A 16,569-nucleotide genomic window follows, 5' to 3' on the forward strand; every position below is an offset into this window, starting at 1 on the left:
CTTAATAAGACCGTTAAGATATTGTTCCAATAAACATTCGATGACTACTTAATGTTGGCAACAATAGACAAGTCAGTTACAATAATTTAGCAATCATAAATTCTAGTATGATGTCTCATAGCAAAATATAAACTCCACCAACATGGTTAAATGTGGATCCTCATGTGGAGTGATTGCTATTAAGATATTCCAAAAAATTTGAAGTCAGAATACCTAATGATCTCTAAACTTCTAGACTTTCGATATGAAAACATATAGTTTCTTGTTCTCTTCAATTAACACATTATGCGCTTTACTACTTTCTAATGTTGCATACCAAGATTACTCATATATCACCTTAGGATTCACACTAACAAAAATAAAATATTTTAGGACAATAAAAAATAAACTTAAACATACATGATAAATTATAATATAACGGTTTTACAACAATAAATCGTATGATGCTAGTAGGATGTTATCAATATATAATACAAAAATAATAAATTTACTCCCACTGAACTTTTAGTGTATGCAATCAACAACTAAATTTACCTCAACATCATAAGAAGTAACCTTGATGAATTTTGTAATACCATAGACGAGAGACTTGTTTAAAAGCATAAATAGATTTCTTTAGTTTGTATACCATAGAATTTAGATAATCTTAAACAAAGTTTTCTAGTTACACCAAATAAATTGTTTCATCAATGTTTTCATTTAGAAACATAATCTTTACATCCATCTATGCAAAAAAATTATCAAAATGATCTACAATGTCATTATAGTCCTAAGAGAGTCTTTCTAAGAAATAAAAAAAGTCTTTTTGTGATCAATGTCTTTCTTCTTGTAAAACTTTTGGCGATAAGACAATCTTTATATATCTCAAAATTACCCATTGAATCTGTTTCGACTATAGATATTTATCTACAACTTATGGGTTTCACAATTTTAAATAATTTGACGATATCCCAAATGCCATGTTCAACTATCGATTTTATTACATCATTTATGACATCAATTCACTTGAGAATTAGAGCACAACATGACTTGACTAAAATCAATTAGACCTTCTCAGTCAACTTAATGCCATATTAATGTTCTTAAAGAAATATAACCTAATCATTCAAATTACATTTTTTCCTTTCTCTAGAGGATCTTCTTAATGAAACTTCTTGAGGCTATTGAGTTTGAACTTTAGGTGACGTTTGAGAGGAAATCTCAGTATTGTCTTATCTTTTAATAATGTTAGGAGTAACACCATTATTTAATTACCATATCCGTTTCTTGAACAATGGTAAGTACAAAGACTTATCTATTGTCAATAACAGGTTATTCTTTAAAGACAACACTCATGTTTCATTTCCCTCCAAGCTCAATTTCCTCAAGGAGTCTTGCATCCCCGTCTCAAACATGACTTTAAAATGAGATTATAAAACTTATACATGTGAGAGCTTTAAATAAAGAGGAATAATCTATAAACATAATAAAATATATTTGCTCATCCCATGAATCCATAAGGAATAGAACATTAATATATGTATGTATTAGTTCTAAGATATTCTTATTTATTTCCGCACTTGAATTCCCTTTTGTTTGTTTATTTTCCCTTTATATACTCAATGTAGACTATAAAATCCAACCAATATAAAGGATCCAAAATTTTCTATAACACAAGCATCCAAATTCTCTATTAAGATATATGATTTAAGCGCTTATGTTATAAAGTGACAAAATTGTCATTTAATTTTAAGTTTTGTACCACCCAAAATTATTTACAATAGGAACACTCAATATCCATAAAAAAACTTATAACTTACAACATTTGAATCACAAGAGAGACTAACTTTATTATTTTTAATTAAATAAAAATAATTGAATTTGTCCAAATTAGAAATAAATTTTGATTTAATAAACAACTCAATGTATATCTTAATCAAATTCAAATGAAATTGAGTCTTTTAAAGCAACATAAAAGTTTCCATAGCTTCAACTGCAACTTTATGTCATCACCCCACATAGATGAATATTTTATTATCAGTTGATGGATGACTCTATAGGTAACATTGTATAGACATGCTTATGTGAGTAGTAGAAGCGAAATCTACCCACTATGATCCTTCGGTACAAAATTAAATTAACTTTAAAACAAACAAAATGAGAAGTTTATCATTCTTCACACACTAAATAGTGTAAATGAGACTTTTTTTATATGTCTCATCCTACAAAAGCAACAACAAAATTCCTTATCTTGTTCTCATGTTTCTTTTCTAGAAAAAAAATTATGCAATGTCCTAAACTCTCAACTAACTCCTTTCAAACTCTAAATTTTATACATGCAGCTTTGGGATTCAAATAATATGAGTATTTTAAATTATAGTAGTAGCAACAACAACAATGAAAGAAGAGGAAATAAACATACAATGCAAAAATAATCTTTATGGTAAATTTCAAGACCCAAACAAGATACCTAACACACCATTAATCCTCAATCTTTGGATTAAAAAAGACTAACTGCAAGTGGTACTCTCAACGCATTGATTAAACATTGGTGATAAGTCCTGTTAAACAAAGGTTGTCTTTGGACACTATTTTTCACATGGAAAATTTATATGATGATTAATCCGGTCAAATAATGATAGTCTTTAAATATTTCATTATTCACATGGAAAATCACACTATTTATAATCGCAAAATGTTTACTATCGCAAACATGTAATTATTTTGTCAAATTGTGTCTTCCTTTGGGCCAAACACAATTCACATGAATAATTTCATGTAACATCTATGTAAATTCAATCAAATCAACTTACGCAACAAAGATTACTTTGACAACATGCTGTTTCAATCAATTTAACCAAAAAATACAAGACAATTTAATATGATAAATGGGAAGTCTTAAAATTAGACAACTTTCACATATAATTTAGTCATCTAAAAATATATATAACATATCATGCAAATATTTTGCAAAATAAACCCATAACTAGATACCTAGCACAACATTAATTCTTAGTATTTGGACATAGAAATTAATTTGTAATTGGTACTCTCAACGCAATGATCAAATGTTGACAATAAATTCTTTCAAATAATAGTCTTTCTTTGGACCGACTATTATTCACATGAAAACACCTTATAATTGTCACATATTTATTATCACACGTACAAAATATTATTTGGTAAAATTGCATCTTCTTTTGGGTCGAACACAATTCGCATAAATAATTTTTTACAAAAATCTATGTAACTTTAATCAAATCAATTTTCACAGTAGGGATTACTTTGACAATATATCGTGTCAATAAATTTAATTTTAAAAAATAAATGGAAAGAATCTATTACTGCTAAATTAACTTCAAAACAACCAAGAGTAAGAGATTTATCTTTCTTTACATGTCATGCAGCGTACCTTGGACACTCTTTCTTCATGTGTCCAGGCTTCTCGTTGAAGTAGCAAGTAAATTCTTCATGTGTCTTGTATTTCTTTTGTTGAAAGCACCCTTAGTTTTTTTTTATTCTAAGAGGTCAAGCTTAAATGAGCACTTGTCTTTCTATAGTCTCTCTTCCTCTTGCATACAATGAGATATAAGCTCATTAATGGAACATTTGCCCTTCTGAGTGTTATAGCTCAGTTTGAATTTCCCAAAGTATACAAGAAATGAGATTAAAGTTAAATGTACGAGCAGGTCTTCACCAAGTTCTAGCTTAAGTGCTATGAGTTTTGATACCAAGTTAGACATTTTCATTATATACTCTTATATAACTTCCCCTTTTTTTAAACAAAAATAAATAAATAAAAAAACAAAAATTGCATGTGCAAAAATCTTCCTTAATTATATATATCAGAATCGATATGAACAGTAGCCATGAAGAGAAGTCATTCACAAAACCAAATAACGATGCCAAAAAACAAAATACACTTGGATTTAAATCAAATATCCAATATGGCAATATTTGAATTTACCGGCAATTAATATGTGTTGTTCCAAAAAAAATTGGATTCATATAAGCAAAGCAATCCAGGTATAATTGGAATCAAATAACTTTAAATCTCCATAATTTAACAGTAATGATGAGTCTGATACCACTTGTTGCAATTTTAGAGAATTCTTATAAAATATCAATAACCACCAGGAATACATTATGTTAGATTATCGAGAAGAGTTTTAAGAATACTTGAATCCATAATGATTGATCAAACAAATGCAGCGGAGTCTGAATTCGTAGGTAACCTTTATTCCTTTGTAGGACCTTCGTAACTCTTTAGATGGGAAAGAAGAGAAACTATATATGACGACTTAGTGTATTGGGCTAACATTCTTATAGTGTGTTAACCTTAACCTAATAGGGTTTCCATTACCCCCTAATGGACTAACACTGACATCTGCTCATCTAAGTCAATATTATCTGATTTAATTATCTAACATACTCACTTAATTTGCTCATATAAAATAAAACTCACTAATAATAAATAATTAATATAATTCTCTTGTAATATCAGTCCATAATAATTATTGGAATAGAAAATTCCAACACTAGATGAATTGGGAACACAACAAATGGAGAGAAAAAAATAGAGAGAAAATAATAAATATAATATGTGATATGATGAAAAAAGATAAAGAGGATTATGAAAAAATAAGGTGAAAATGAGTTATAAGAGAATGAGAACATGTTTACCGTAAATATCATTAGATGCTTTGTGGATCAATTGCTCAATTGCCTAAACCATTTTTTTTCCGGATCTAGAGTGCCTAGACCCTTTTGGAAAAGTGGTAATCATAACAAAATACAAATAAAAGAGTAAATAGTGTCATAATTCGCAATGGTAAGTTAGTACACTTTTATAATAATTATATTAAAATTTATATATAATAATTTTTTATTTGTTGGGAGAGTAAATATTTTACACTTACAGTACCAAATAATTAAAATAAAAATAAAAGGTGTTTTGTTTTCTATTTTCTTTTGGTGTACATAATTTCAATGAACGTGGTTATTAGCGTGTGGAAAAATAATAATCTAGAACTCTCTTGCTATCGCTTTAGACTTTAGACTTTACTTTAGAGTGACATTTGCCATTAGTCTCTCATAATTCGAATTTTCTTGTTGAAGAGATTCAACAATAAATTTTATTAATTCCAATAAGGTGATTTTGTTCCATCTTTGTTTTGTTAAATTTTCAATTTATGTGGTCAAAATAATATACAATTTCCCTATGACCTCACGGTGCATTTAACTAATTAGCCTAAAGCCAGAAACAAATCAAACTTTGGGGACAGACGTCGCACCTAACTCTGCGTCAGGAGTACTTTATTAATCTGTCTATTTTTTTTTTGAGAATAATTAAAAATATCAATTTTAAAAGACTGGTGTAAATCAATTTTTTATTACCAATATTGACTATTTTTATTAGTTCCTGACTAGTACTTTTCGTTTTTTTTTAATTATGTTCATACAAAGTACCTAACTAACCTATCATAATTTTATCGAACTGATTCAGCTTGTTTTTCCATTTTTGATAACCATAATGGGTATTAGTTGATGATAATAATAGTAGTAATTGACAAGCTGGATCCTATGTTTTACAATATTTTTCATGACGACAAAAATTTATGTATTCAAATTATAACTTTCTAATTTAACATTGGGCGGCTGAATATATATGAAATATGTTAGAAGGGTCGATCAAAATCTGAGTAGCATATAGCCATATATGGAATGAAATACTTATATAAGGTGCAACTCACATTTTTTTGCCAAGACAAATCACACATTTGTTTAAAGAAGTATGTGCAAGTAATACGTGAAATAGCTATTATTCTCTGTAATTTTATTAAACTTTTAAATATTTTTTTATAATTTAAAAGTTTTAATAGAATTTTATATTTTAAAACTTTTGTCGAATGTATCTTTACTCGTTAATACCTACTAATACTAAAAAACTCTTGACATTATAAAATAAAAACCCAAATAGTATTATAAGAATTTGTTTGGCAATAACACAGTTAAATACTCTTATACTCTGATTAAGTTTCTAACGTATGTACGTAACTCAAAAAGTTACTTATTAAGGAAGTAAGAACTACTATATTGTAAGAAGAAAAAAAAAAGGGTGAGAACTATTTAAAATAGTTTATTAAAATTTAATTAAATTGTATAGATTTGCGTTAAATAAGACAACTAATTAAATAATATCACGCTTATAAAAAGTTTGAATGATGCCGTATTTTAGTTGTTTAGTTAATGTCGTGTTGCTAATTGCTATCCCTTTGTGTACGGAGATGTACACTCCATGGTGAGTACTCAACTTCATGTAATTGGCCTTATGTGAAGGTTATTGACAAAATTTGCAGACAAGTAACAAGTTCCATGACAGCAAAGTAACGAAAAGACCAAGTGATCGATATCTGAGACTGATAAATTAGCATTATTAGGGAGGATATAATATTAGATTATAGAAAATTTGTTTGGAAAATATAAAAAACATTATCAACTGCTACGTCGACCTAACAGTGGAGAATTAAATAATATGTATGAGAATTTAAGTGTATTTCTTCCTTATCATCATTGTACTAAAGAAAAAAAAAATACGGCAATACATTTCCTTTATGATGATTAATTGAAAGAAAAAATTGTTGTTCTAAGTATTTTTTTTATAAATATTAGTTTATTAGAATATTAATTTTGTTAGCAGAATATGGAATTTCTTCATGTTAGTCTCCATCTAAGTATGTGGATCTTCAATTCATATTAAAGATATCTATGAGATATATTATTAATGTTTTACATAGATTTCATTATCTTGGAAAACTACTTTTTAGTTTTTCATTGAAAATATATACTCTAGATTGAAAAAAAAATACATTTATTCCTTAATTTTAGTAAATTAAGATTATAATATCTTATATTAAATTGGAATGTTTTTTTTAATGGTATTACATTGAAATGTTAAAGCTAGATAAGTCAATTAAAAAAAGTCAAACAAGACACCCTTATGGCTTATCTGTGTCGGGCAGCCCTTATCTTTAGATAATACAAATGCAAATTGGCCTAGAATTTTCGTAATGGACAAATCAGACAGATCTTCCATGTTTAGGGATAGTTAGCTCATGTAGGAACTCGTGGTTTATTTATTTATATGGATAATCATGGCCTCAAAGCAGGGATATTGTATAACACATACATCATGTGACAAATTCAGCTCCAAATATATAAATGCTCCAATATAATGTTCCATTTTTCTAAGATATGATACATAAATGCTCTATGACGTGAACTATGATCTTTTTATTTAAAGATATTTTAAGTATATATATTGAACAAAGCTATTATGTATGGTGATATAAGTAACTAAGAGTATACTCGCAATACAATACGTAATACAAGTGACTAATACTTTGGATCATTCAAACATATAAAACGTAATACAAGTGACTAATACTTTAGATCATTCAAACATATAAAGAGGTTCAATTCCGATCCTAATCATCTAATTAAAATAACATTTGTAGAGAGAAAAATTATTGCTTAATTTTATGAATTTTTTCAGTTAAGAAAATACCTTACTTTTAGAGAAAAAAAATCATATATATATATATATATATATATATATATATATATATATATATATATATATATATATATATATATATATATATATATATATATATATATGGTCACCACTTTTTGGATGACCCAATTCTTATCTATCAATTATAAGTTGTTAGTTATCATAAAAGAAGAGTCAAAGATTTTTAAGGAAAATATTATCTAACCCTACAATTTTAATGAATAATGAACAAAGTAAGTGCATGTGTACGTTAAATTTTACGTAAGAAACACATAAATTATTACTACAGTACTTCAGAAGGGACGCATGTCTATTATAGCAAGAAACAAGAAACCAAATAAACTGATAATCCAACACCCACAACCATAACCACACTATGTGCCTGTACCATGATTAATGAATTTCCCTTTTGAAAGCACATCCAACATGATTCTTGAACTTGCAATTTTAAGTAAAATATTTTAAGTATTAAAGTTCCGCTATCCTTTTATTTTAAAACTAAGAGAGTGTTTGTTTTGATGTATAAAAATTCATCTATGAAAATATAAACTTGAGAATGTACATGTGTAATATTTTTATGTTTGTTACAAGTTTTTTTTTAAAAAAATATTTCGAGGTATTATTTATGCTAAAAAAAGTAACAATAATTTATTTTACTTCATTTTTATTCTCATGGTAAATGTTGCATAAGTTATATTCTCACGAGAATACTAGAAGTTATTTTTTAACCTAATTCTAATTAACTTTCATTTTTATTTTTTATTTTTGTAATCATTTTGATTTTTAAATATTTTTTTTAGAACCAAACATATTTTTGAATGTTATCAAGAATAACATTTCTACTAAATTTGTGATTTTGAAAAGAAAAAAAAATATTATACCTTTGAACAAATGTTCCATGTCAAACTATTATGAAAATATTGAATGACAAATTTAAAAATGTGTAAGCAAGACTATATAGATTCTGTGTAGCATGACAATAATTTTTTTCTGAGTTGGATTTCAAAAACTTAGAAGAATTAGAATATATTTCAAGGCTCATTGTGTACTTATAAATCATCCACCAACAAAATCTTAATACCAACAAAGAGATTTAAATCTATGTTCTTATAAAATATGAGTATGATCCTTACCAGTTAGACCAACATTTGTTTGGCTGCATGACAATAAGTTGTTAAACGGTTTTTGTGTTTTTGTTCATCAGAATAGTTGAATCTTGAATGTGAATATATGTTCAACAATCAACACTAATACAGTGATATAAGCGTCTTGGGTCTTACTAAGACCAATATAGATTATGGACCTAGGATTTCATTGCTGGATGGACTTTGCTATTAAAATCTCATCATTGCTATTTACCCCCCTCCCCTCCACCAAGTTGTTTTTCTACATTAATAAAAATGCCCCTCTACCAATTTTTTTTTTTTTTTTTCATTTTGTATGTCCACCTTTCAGACAACGAAAAATTATTTCTCGTGTAGTTAAAATAAAAAACTCAAATACATAACAAGAACAAGTTTCTGTTGTGTAATATTTTTTCACACCCTAGCTACAATTTGTGGAAAAAGAAATTAGAGATACCACTTTCCTATTATTCACCCAAACAAACAAAAAAAGAAATTAGAGATACTAAACTTGCAAAACTATACTAATAAGAGAGTAAAAATGCAATCAAGTATTTTAATGAAATTGACATTTTATTTTATCATTATCACTTTTATATATTCTTTACTTAGTAATTTCTTTCAATTTTTCTTTCACGTTAAAACTTATTTTTCTCTTTAAATCTCAACTTTCACAAAATACTTATTTTTAATTTTTTCTTTATATATTAATATTTTTTTTGTCTAAAACTTCCATTATTATTTCTTAAATCTAAATAATTTATTCCCATTAATATTGGAGTAAACTACATATAATTCAAATTTTAATTTAAATTAATCAAATAATAATCATACAATGATCGTTCGGTTGCAGCACTTCCTACGGTGCACTCGCCGCACACGATCCATCCTCCATCGCTCTCTACTTCGTCGTTCTCCACCATCTTCTCTTCTCTGTTTCTGTTCTGTTCCACTCGCGACATAGAAATCAATCACAACGCACTTAACCGAATCTCCGAAGCGTTCGTTGTAACCGAAATCCGGTGCACCGAGAGAGATCTGAATGAGGGATACGAATCTGGAGTTGCAGGAATCGGGTTGGGAGGAGCTGCGCAAGGAAGCGCGCAAGATCGAGGGTGATCTCGACGTCAAGCTCTCCTCCTACGCCAAACTCGGCGCTCGTTTCACCCAAGGAGGTTCAGGTTCGTTCCGTTCACTCCTCAATCCTTCATTGCAATCATAAACTAAACTAATCCAACACATGTAATAATTGGCTTGTAATAATTGCTGTTAAAATTTTCTTCTAGTAATGTGATTATGATTAAGGTTTCAAATTGGGATCTGCAACTGCAATTGTGCTGCAACATAATTTAAAACCTTGATTATGTGGTGGAGTCGTTTATTGCCTCAAAATGCTTATGATCGATAGAAAGCTGAAGTTTCAAAATTGGAAATGAGAGAGAAATTGTCTTTCCATATTAATAGTCTTGATGGATGCACTTTATAATTGAATACATTTAGTCCGGCGGTGGCTGTTCTCTATGGTTATGAGTTATGAGAATATACCTCTTTTTACCCAGGTTATGTAGATAGTGGTTCACCACCTATTGGGTCCAGTAGGTCTTGGAAGTCCATGGAAATGGAAATCCAGTCTTTACTCGAGAAACTGTTGGACATAAATGATTCAATGAGTAGATGTGCTGCATCTGCTGGGCCAGCTACTTCTGTAACTCAGAAGTTGGCTAGGCACAGAGACATTCTTCATGAGTTTACCCAGGTGTGTTTACACTTTACAGTATGTTTTTATTTTGCTTAAAGTAGATTAATCTTTCAACTTTCTCTCAGTTCAAAAAGAACGGATCTCTAGCAATATAGAATGTTACAAAGTACATGTTGTTCATTATATACATGACAAGCATTGCATATTCTTTGTTTAGTGGATGGAAGGACATTGTATTGGATTAGACATGCTGAACTCGTAGATTCTAAGAATTGGTGCATTTTTCTATCTTCTTGCAATGGTTAGTGCAGGTTTAGAGAGAAAAAAGTATATTCTCTTATTAATTATTGGGCCATACATGTAGGATTTATGGTTAGAAATGATTAAGGAGAGATAACAAATCTGCTATGAATTAGGAGAATATAAATGAGCAAATCAAGGGATAAGAACAGAGCAAAACAAGAAATCAAAGACAGCCTACCTAACAGAAATCGAATCAGTGTTTTTAGTTTTTTTTTCCCCTTAACTAACAATTTTTCCTAAAAATCCTAATAATTAATTCTTACCCTACTTCAAAACCCCCTCAAGTTGGTGCATAGATATCTATTTTGGCCAACATGCTCACAAGAAGTTCAAATTTTGGTCAGATGAATCCTTTGGTGCTAATATTTGCCAATTGTTGCATAGTATAAATGCCATACAAATAGATCCATCCTCAGGTTGTGAAGTGTCCATCCTCAGGTTGTGAAGTGCCCCTCAATATCCAAGTTGATTTCCATGGCTCTATAATATGTTTCAGCACTAACCTGTTATACCTTCTGTCAGTGATAGACTCTACCCAGTTATACCTTCTGTCAGTGATAGACTCTACCCAGTCAGCATTTGTGTAGGCCTTGATGGTCTATAGTGTTTTTTTTTTTTTTGAGGAAAAGACCTCTGCCTATGCCCTCTCTTCTCAAGATCCGATATACTATCTTCAGGTGCTCTTGATAGGATGAATGTGTGGATTGACTTACTAAACTTACTAGGCAATGTATTAACGTATCTCAATGCCCAGAGGATCCTCGCTATGCGAAGGTATATGGGGGAAGGTCATTGCATGCAGCCTTACCCTTGCATATGCAAAGAGGTTGTTTCCGGATTCGAACCCATTACCAACTGGTCACCAAAGAACTACTTTACTGTTGTGCCAAGGCTCACCCTCAATATTAGGCAATTTATGTGACAAGTAAATCAGTTGTCATACTAATCTTTGACATGTAGAAATGTCCAATGGTTTGCAACCACTCATACAAGTTTCTTTAGAGAGATAAAGGGTGTATATTTTTTGAGATAAAACAATTTATTTCATTTACCTTGCAATCTCTACTTTAAGCATTTAGATTAGAGTTAGATGCAATATTTCCTATGCTCGAGAAAGTTAGATGCAATATTTCATTTACCTAGCAACCATTGTTTATGCGAATAAAATTTTTGAATAATGGGGATTATGATAATGACCAATGGTACCATGGCAAGAAGGATCCAACTCCTCTTAAGTGAACAACTTACTTTAGGAGACGGAGTAAATAAGCTCAATTGTTGATGAGAAAATCAATGGTTGATATTATGTGCACATGCATGACATATAATGAATGGGTTGGAATATCAACCATTGATTTTTTAGTCGACTGATATTGCTTATTGTACATTTGTACCCTTATTCACTTTAGAAGAGCCAAATCTTGGCAAGAAATAATCAGACAGAAGTGATTTTTGCCATTGGGGAAAGAGTATCTCCATAGTCAATACTATAAACCTGGCGTATCACCTTTGGCCACTAGATGTGCTTTGGTATGAACAATTTGGTCACCGGTTCTAACTTTAACTGTTTATACCTATGAACATGCACTATGTTCTAGAGCCTACATTTCATCTATCATGGCTTATAGCTATCCTGGGTGATCAAGTGCCTTAAGACTATTTTTAGGAATGGAAATAGATGGATGACACGCAAGAATGGAGAGAGGTGATGATAGCTTAAGAAGTTGTAAATAGGATGAGGATTCTAAGTTTATCGAGTACCTAGTATTATGCAAATCAAGGTCGTCTTCAGAAAGGTCCATAGTATGGGTGGTTGTTGGAACAAGACATGATTCATCTGGTCTTGTAGTGTCCTCGAAAGTGGTATTTGGTATCTATGGATGACACTAGTATGTAATTATTGGACTTTGAGGTGGTTGGGGTGAGGGATTGGTGAGACATCTACGGTAGTATCTGTAGTTGAGTTTGGTTCCTATAAAGGAAAAAGAGGTGGACCAGGGAATACTTCATGAGAAGTGTTAGAATCAATTATGGAAGGTCAGAAATGCATTTTTTCTTCAAAGAATGTTACATCTGTAGAGACATAGTAATAATTGTGGACACGAATAACATTGGTATCCTTTCTATATTCTTGAACAAAAATATATGGAGCAACATGAAATAATGGTTCTCTAGGAAATAATACGGAATCGGGATTTTATTATCAAGAGAGGAAGAAGGCATTCGGTTTATAAAAAATTAAGTAGTTAAGGTTGCATCATCTCAATTGTGAACAGGTGCATTTGTATGAATTAGAAGTGTTTGGGATGTTTCAACAAGGTGTTTATTTGCCATTTTTCTTAGGAGTAAGAGGACAAGTGGGTTGATGGAGAATTCCCTGAGATGATAGAAAAGAAGAAAACATAGAAGAAAAATATTCTTTTGCATTGTCACTTTTAAGGATTTGAATTGTTTTACCAAATTGGGTCTTGATTTCATTAACAAAAGAAATGAAGATGAACAATATTTCAGATCGTTCTTTCATTAGGAAGACCCAAGTACATCATGAGTATTCATCAATGCAAGTGACAATATTTAAAACCCATAGAAGATACATGACTTAGATCCTATATATCTGAATGAATAACAGAAAAAGTAATAGAGACCAGGTATCTTTTTACAGAAATATTCAGGGATGAAATTCCTAATTAGCAGAATAGAACATACACACAATTCTTTGATGGACTGCACCTCCCAAGCCAATGGCCCTATTTCTCTTACAAATGACACGATAATCTTTCTCAGTAGACATCTTATTTTGAAGCATATTTTCCACATTTTTCAATCTCATAAGCTACAGTTCTGTTCAATTTAAGCAGTTAGGGGCAGTTCAGTTTTTATAAACTAACTACAGAACAGTTCTGTTCAGTTTTTATTCAAAATAGTTCAGTTTTTTTAGTGCAGTTCAGTTCGGTTTGGTACCAGTTTGGTTCATTTCAAGTTTTTTAAACAACCCTAATTTTTCATGTACTCACTTCACTGGTTGGGTGTGTGTGACCCATTGAATTACTGATTGAACATTTTTTCTCAATAATGATGCTTGTTATGAGTATTCATTGTCCTGAGTACCAATTATTTGTTATCACATATTATGTCATGTCAAGCCTGTAACCTTGGGTAAACTGCTGAATCAGATAGCTGGTGATTCTTAAAACCTGTTACTACATATATACTTTATGCTATTCTCAGCAAATTGAAACAATTGAAAATCGAGAGAACTACTAAAGTCTTTGTCTTCTGAGAATTGGGAAGATGGAAATTAATATAATGAATTTGATATTTTGATTTCATTTCTTTAAAATGGTTTGACTGACTAGCGACTATAATGAAGAATAAGAATGTCTTTTGACTGTGATTATTCTGTTGTACCTATTGTAGGTTTTAAAGCAAATAATGATGATTTAGGATAAAAAAGTAAACAACATATCTATCTGGCTTGAGCTCTTATGAATGTGTGCAATAGAAGAACTAAATATGGGATAAAATCATAAGATATATGCTCCTATAGTAACAATAACAAAGCCTTATACTACCAGGTGAGATTAGGTACATGGATCACACGACGCCATTTGACCCGATTAAAGACCAAAGTTTCAGAGGTTTTATACTTTTATTTACCATGAAATTCCTCATGACTACATCCTACAATGTCCTTGTCCTCCTTTTCCTTTCCATAGGTCTAAAAACCATTCGATCTATTCTTCTCACTAGTGCCTCTTGTGGTCTTTGTACGTGTCTAACCACTTTGACGGCCTTATCCTCCTATAATAAGAAGTGGAAAATTTTTTTTAGTGCATTTGTGAAAGATCTAGCTGAGACCCTTTATCCATCCTTTTTAAGCTTCGAAAGATGTATTAGAAAGTAAACAGACTATTTCTGCTATGAAATTGAGCAGTGTTCTACTGAAAATTTAACTTCAGTTTTCTGATGGTGATCTATCTTTACATGCTTCAAGCAATTTCTTCCAAATGTAATCGCATGTATGCTGACCTACCATAGTACCATGATTTATTTACGTCATCAGTTTAAAATGATATTCTGTGACTTAAGCCATACCACTGTTATGCTATTTTTTAGTTGAGAAAGCTTATATAGGAACTAGAAAGCTTCTATTAATTAGAATATTAATTTAATGAATTAGATTAGATATTGATACATTAAAAAATTATATTTCTCTAATAAGTTGATTTTAAAGTTGTTTACCTTTAATTGTTAATTTTCTTCAGGAATTTAGACGTATCAAGGGGAACATAAACTCAATGAGGGAACATGCAGAGCTTTTGAGTTCTGTCAGGGATGATATTACTGACTTTAAGGTGAATCATGAGTTTGATTTGAATTAAATTACACAGCTATTTTCTCTTAGTTGTACTAGACTTACCTTCTTCTGGCAGACATCAGGAAGTATGTCACCAAGGATGCAGTTACTACGTGAGAGAGCTTCCATCCATGGAAATATATCTCATGTAAGTATTTATTCTATGAAATATGATAAACTTGTATTCTCTACTTAAATTCTCAATTGGTGAACATTTCTTCATTGGCCAGTGGTGACTGCTAAATATGCATTGATCCCTTGAAAGTTGCATCAGAGGGGACAAATCAGGCTCTTTCCTCATTAGTCAGCTCTGGGGTTTACACATTTTGAACTAATGCCATATAGCCAGCTGTAGCTAAGATTTGTCATGTGGTGTCTTCTGTTTATTATGTACTATTTTATTCTGGCTACATATCATATGGTTCCTTCTAAATCATATCTAAGGTTTAAACCATATCCGAATGTATAAATTTTAACTGGAGATTTAGATATTCAGTAATCAATATCGCAGTAGTACTGAAAGTATATTTCTTTTTCTTTTCTATGACCATATCCTTTTCCATATCTCAAATTATTCTTATTAAGGTTCCATCCAGAACTGGCTGGCCACACTGGCATACACTATTGCATCTGTGCACGGTTATTGGTTCCTACATGGTGGCATTGATGTTTAGTCTGATATAGTTAATTCTTAAAGCATATTGTTTCATTTATAATTTTACATTGTCAAAGTTTGCAGTACTGCATTTGTACATTCAGGAAGAATATCTTCTAATAAGATTTCTTTTCTCTTAAACAAAAGAAATCTTGAAAATCCATTTGCTTTATATTTGAATGGCTGTTTTCTTTTTAAGATTTCTCCACTCAATGCTGACATAATGTCATAATTACGGGTCTTGTAGAAACTCTTTTCTTTTCAGCTCTTGTTAAACATGACTGTATTATCCTGGATTTTAAGGAGTCTGGATTCACTTTCCCTGCATTTTTCCAGATAGATGACGTGATTAGTCAAGCTCAAGCAACAAGGGCTGTGTTGGGTTCTCAGAGAACATTGTTTACTGATGTTCAAGGAAAAGTGAAGGTTCTTGGTGACAAGTTCCCCATGATTCGTAGCCTGCTTGGTATGTTGTAGTTTTTATCTTTCTAATTTTCCATTGATTTTCAGATTCACCTCTCTTTGTTGACCAAATATGTGCTTTTGCAGGTTCGATAAGAAGGCGGCGCTCGAGGGATACTCTTATTCTGTCAGCAGTAATTGCTGCTTGTACGTTGTTTCTCATCATTTATTGGCTCTCAAAGTAACTATTTTGTAACACAAATTATGAATTATGGTACTTCTGTCCATTGAATTTTTCTGCTTTGTTATTGTTTTCCATTTGTTTTTTAGAGAGGGGGAAGAGTAGGATTTTTTTTTTCAATCCACTGTGTAGACGCCTCATATTTGTATCAGTTGTTGGCATTAAATTTTATTTGACTAAGATTTTGATATAAATCATTATCAAATAGCAAAATTCCACATTGGTTCTGGTCT

At 30.5% G+C, this 16,569-nt stretch overlaps 1 protein-coding gene across 1 annotated transcript; it reads left to right on the top strand.

Annotated features, from left to right (window-relative positions):
• The first annotated feature begins 9,540 nt into the window (after nt 1–9,540).
• Nucleotides 9,541–16,569, top strand: LOC114405910 (Golgi SNAP receptor complex member 1-2). Its single transcript, XM_028368433.1, has 6 exons — nt 9,541–9,860; nt 10,239–10,435; nt 14,947–15,036; nt 15,115–15,186; nt 16,030–16,159; nt 16,243–16,569. Exons 1-6 carry the CDS (start codon nt 9,722–9,724, stop codon nt 16,338–16,340), a joined length of 726 nt encoding a protein of 241 aa, XP_028224234.1. The 5' UTR covers nt 9,541–9,721; the 3' UTR covers nt 16,341–16,569.

The sequence above is a fragment of the Glycine soja genome, chromosome 3 (genome assembly GCF_004193775.1).
Source record: "Glycine soja cultivar W05 chromosome 3, ASM419377v2, whole genome shotgun sequence".
NCBI classification, from domain to species: domain Eukaryota; kingdom Viridiplantae; phylum Streptophyta; class Magnoliopsida; order Fabales; family Fabaceae; genus Glycine; species Glycine soja.

What these genes read in the sequence shown, in the direction of transcription:
- LOC114405910 (XM_028368433.1), top strand. Translation starts at nt 9,722, where the DNA reads ATGAGGGATACGAATCTGGAGTTGCAGGAATCGGGTTGGGAGGAGCTG. An exon ending in TTCTTCATGAGTTTACCCAG is followed by an intron (nt 10,436 to 14,946) that starts GTGTGTTTACAC and finishes AATTTTCTTCAG; the next exon opens with GAATTTAGACGTATCAAGGG. An exon ending in ATGATATTACTGACTTTAAG is followed by an intron (nt 15,037 to 15,114) that starts GTGAATCATGAG and finishes TTCTTCTGGCAG; the next exon opens with ACATCAGGAAGTATGTCACC.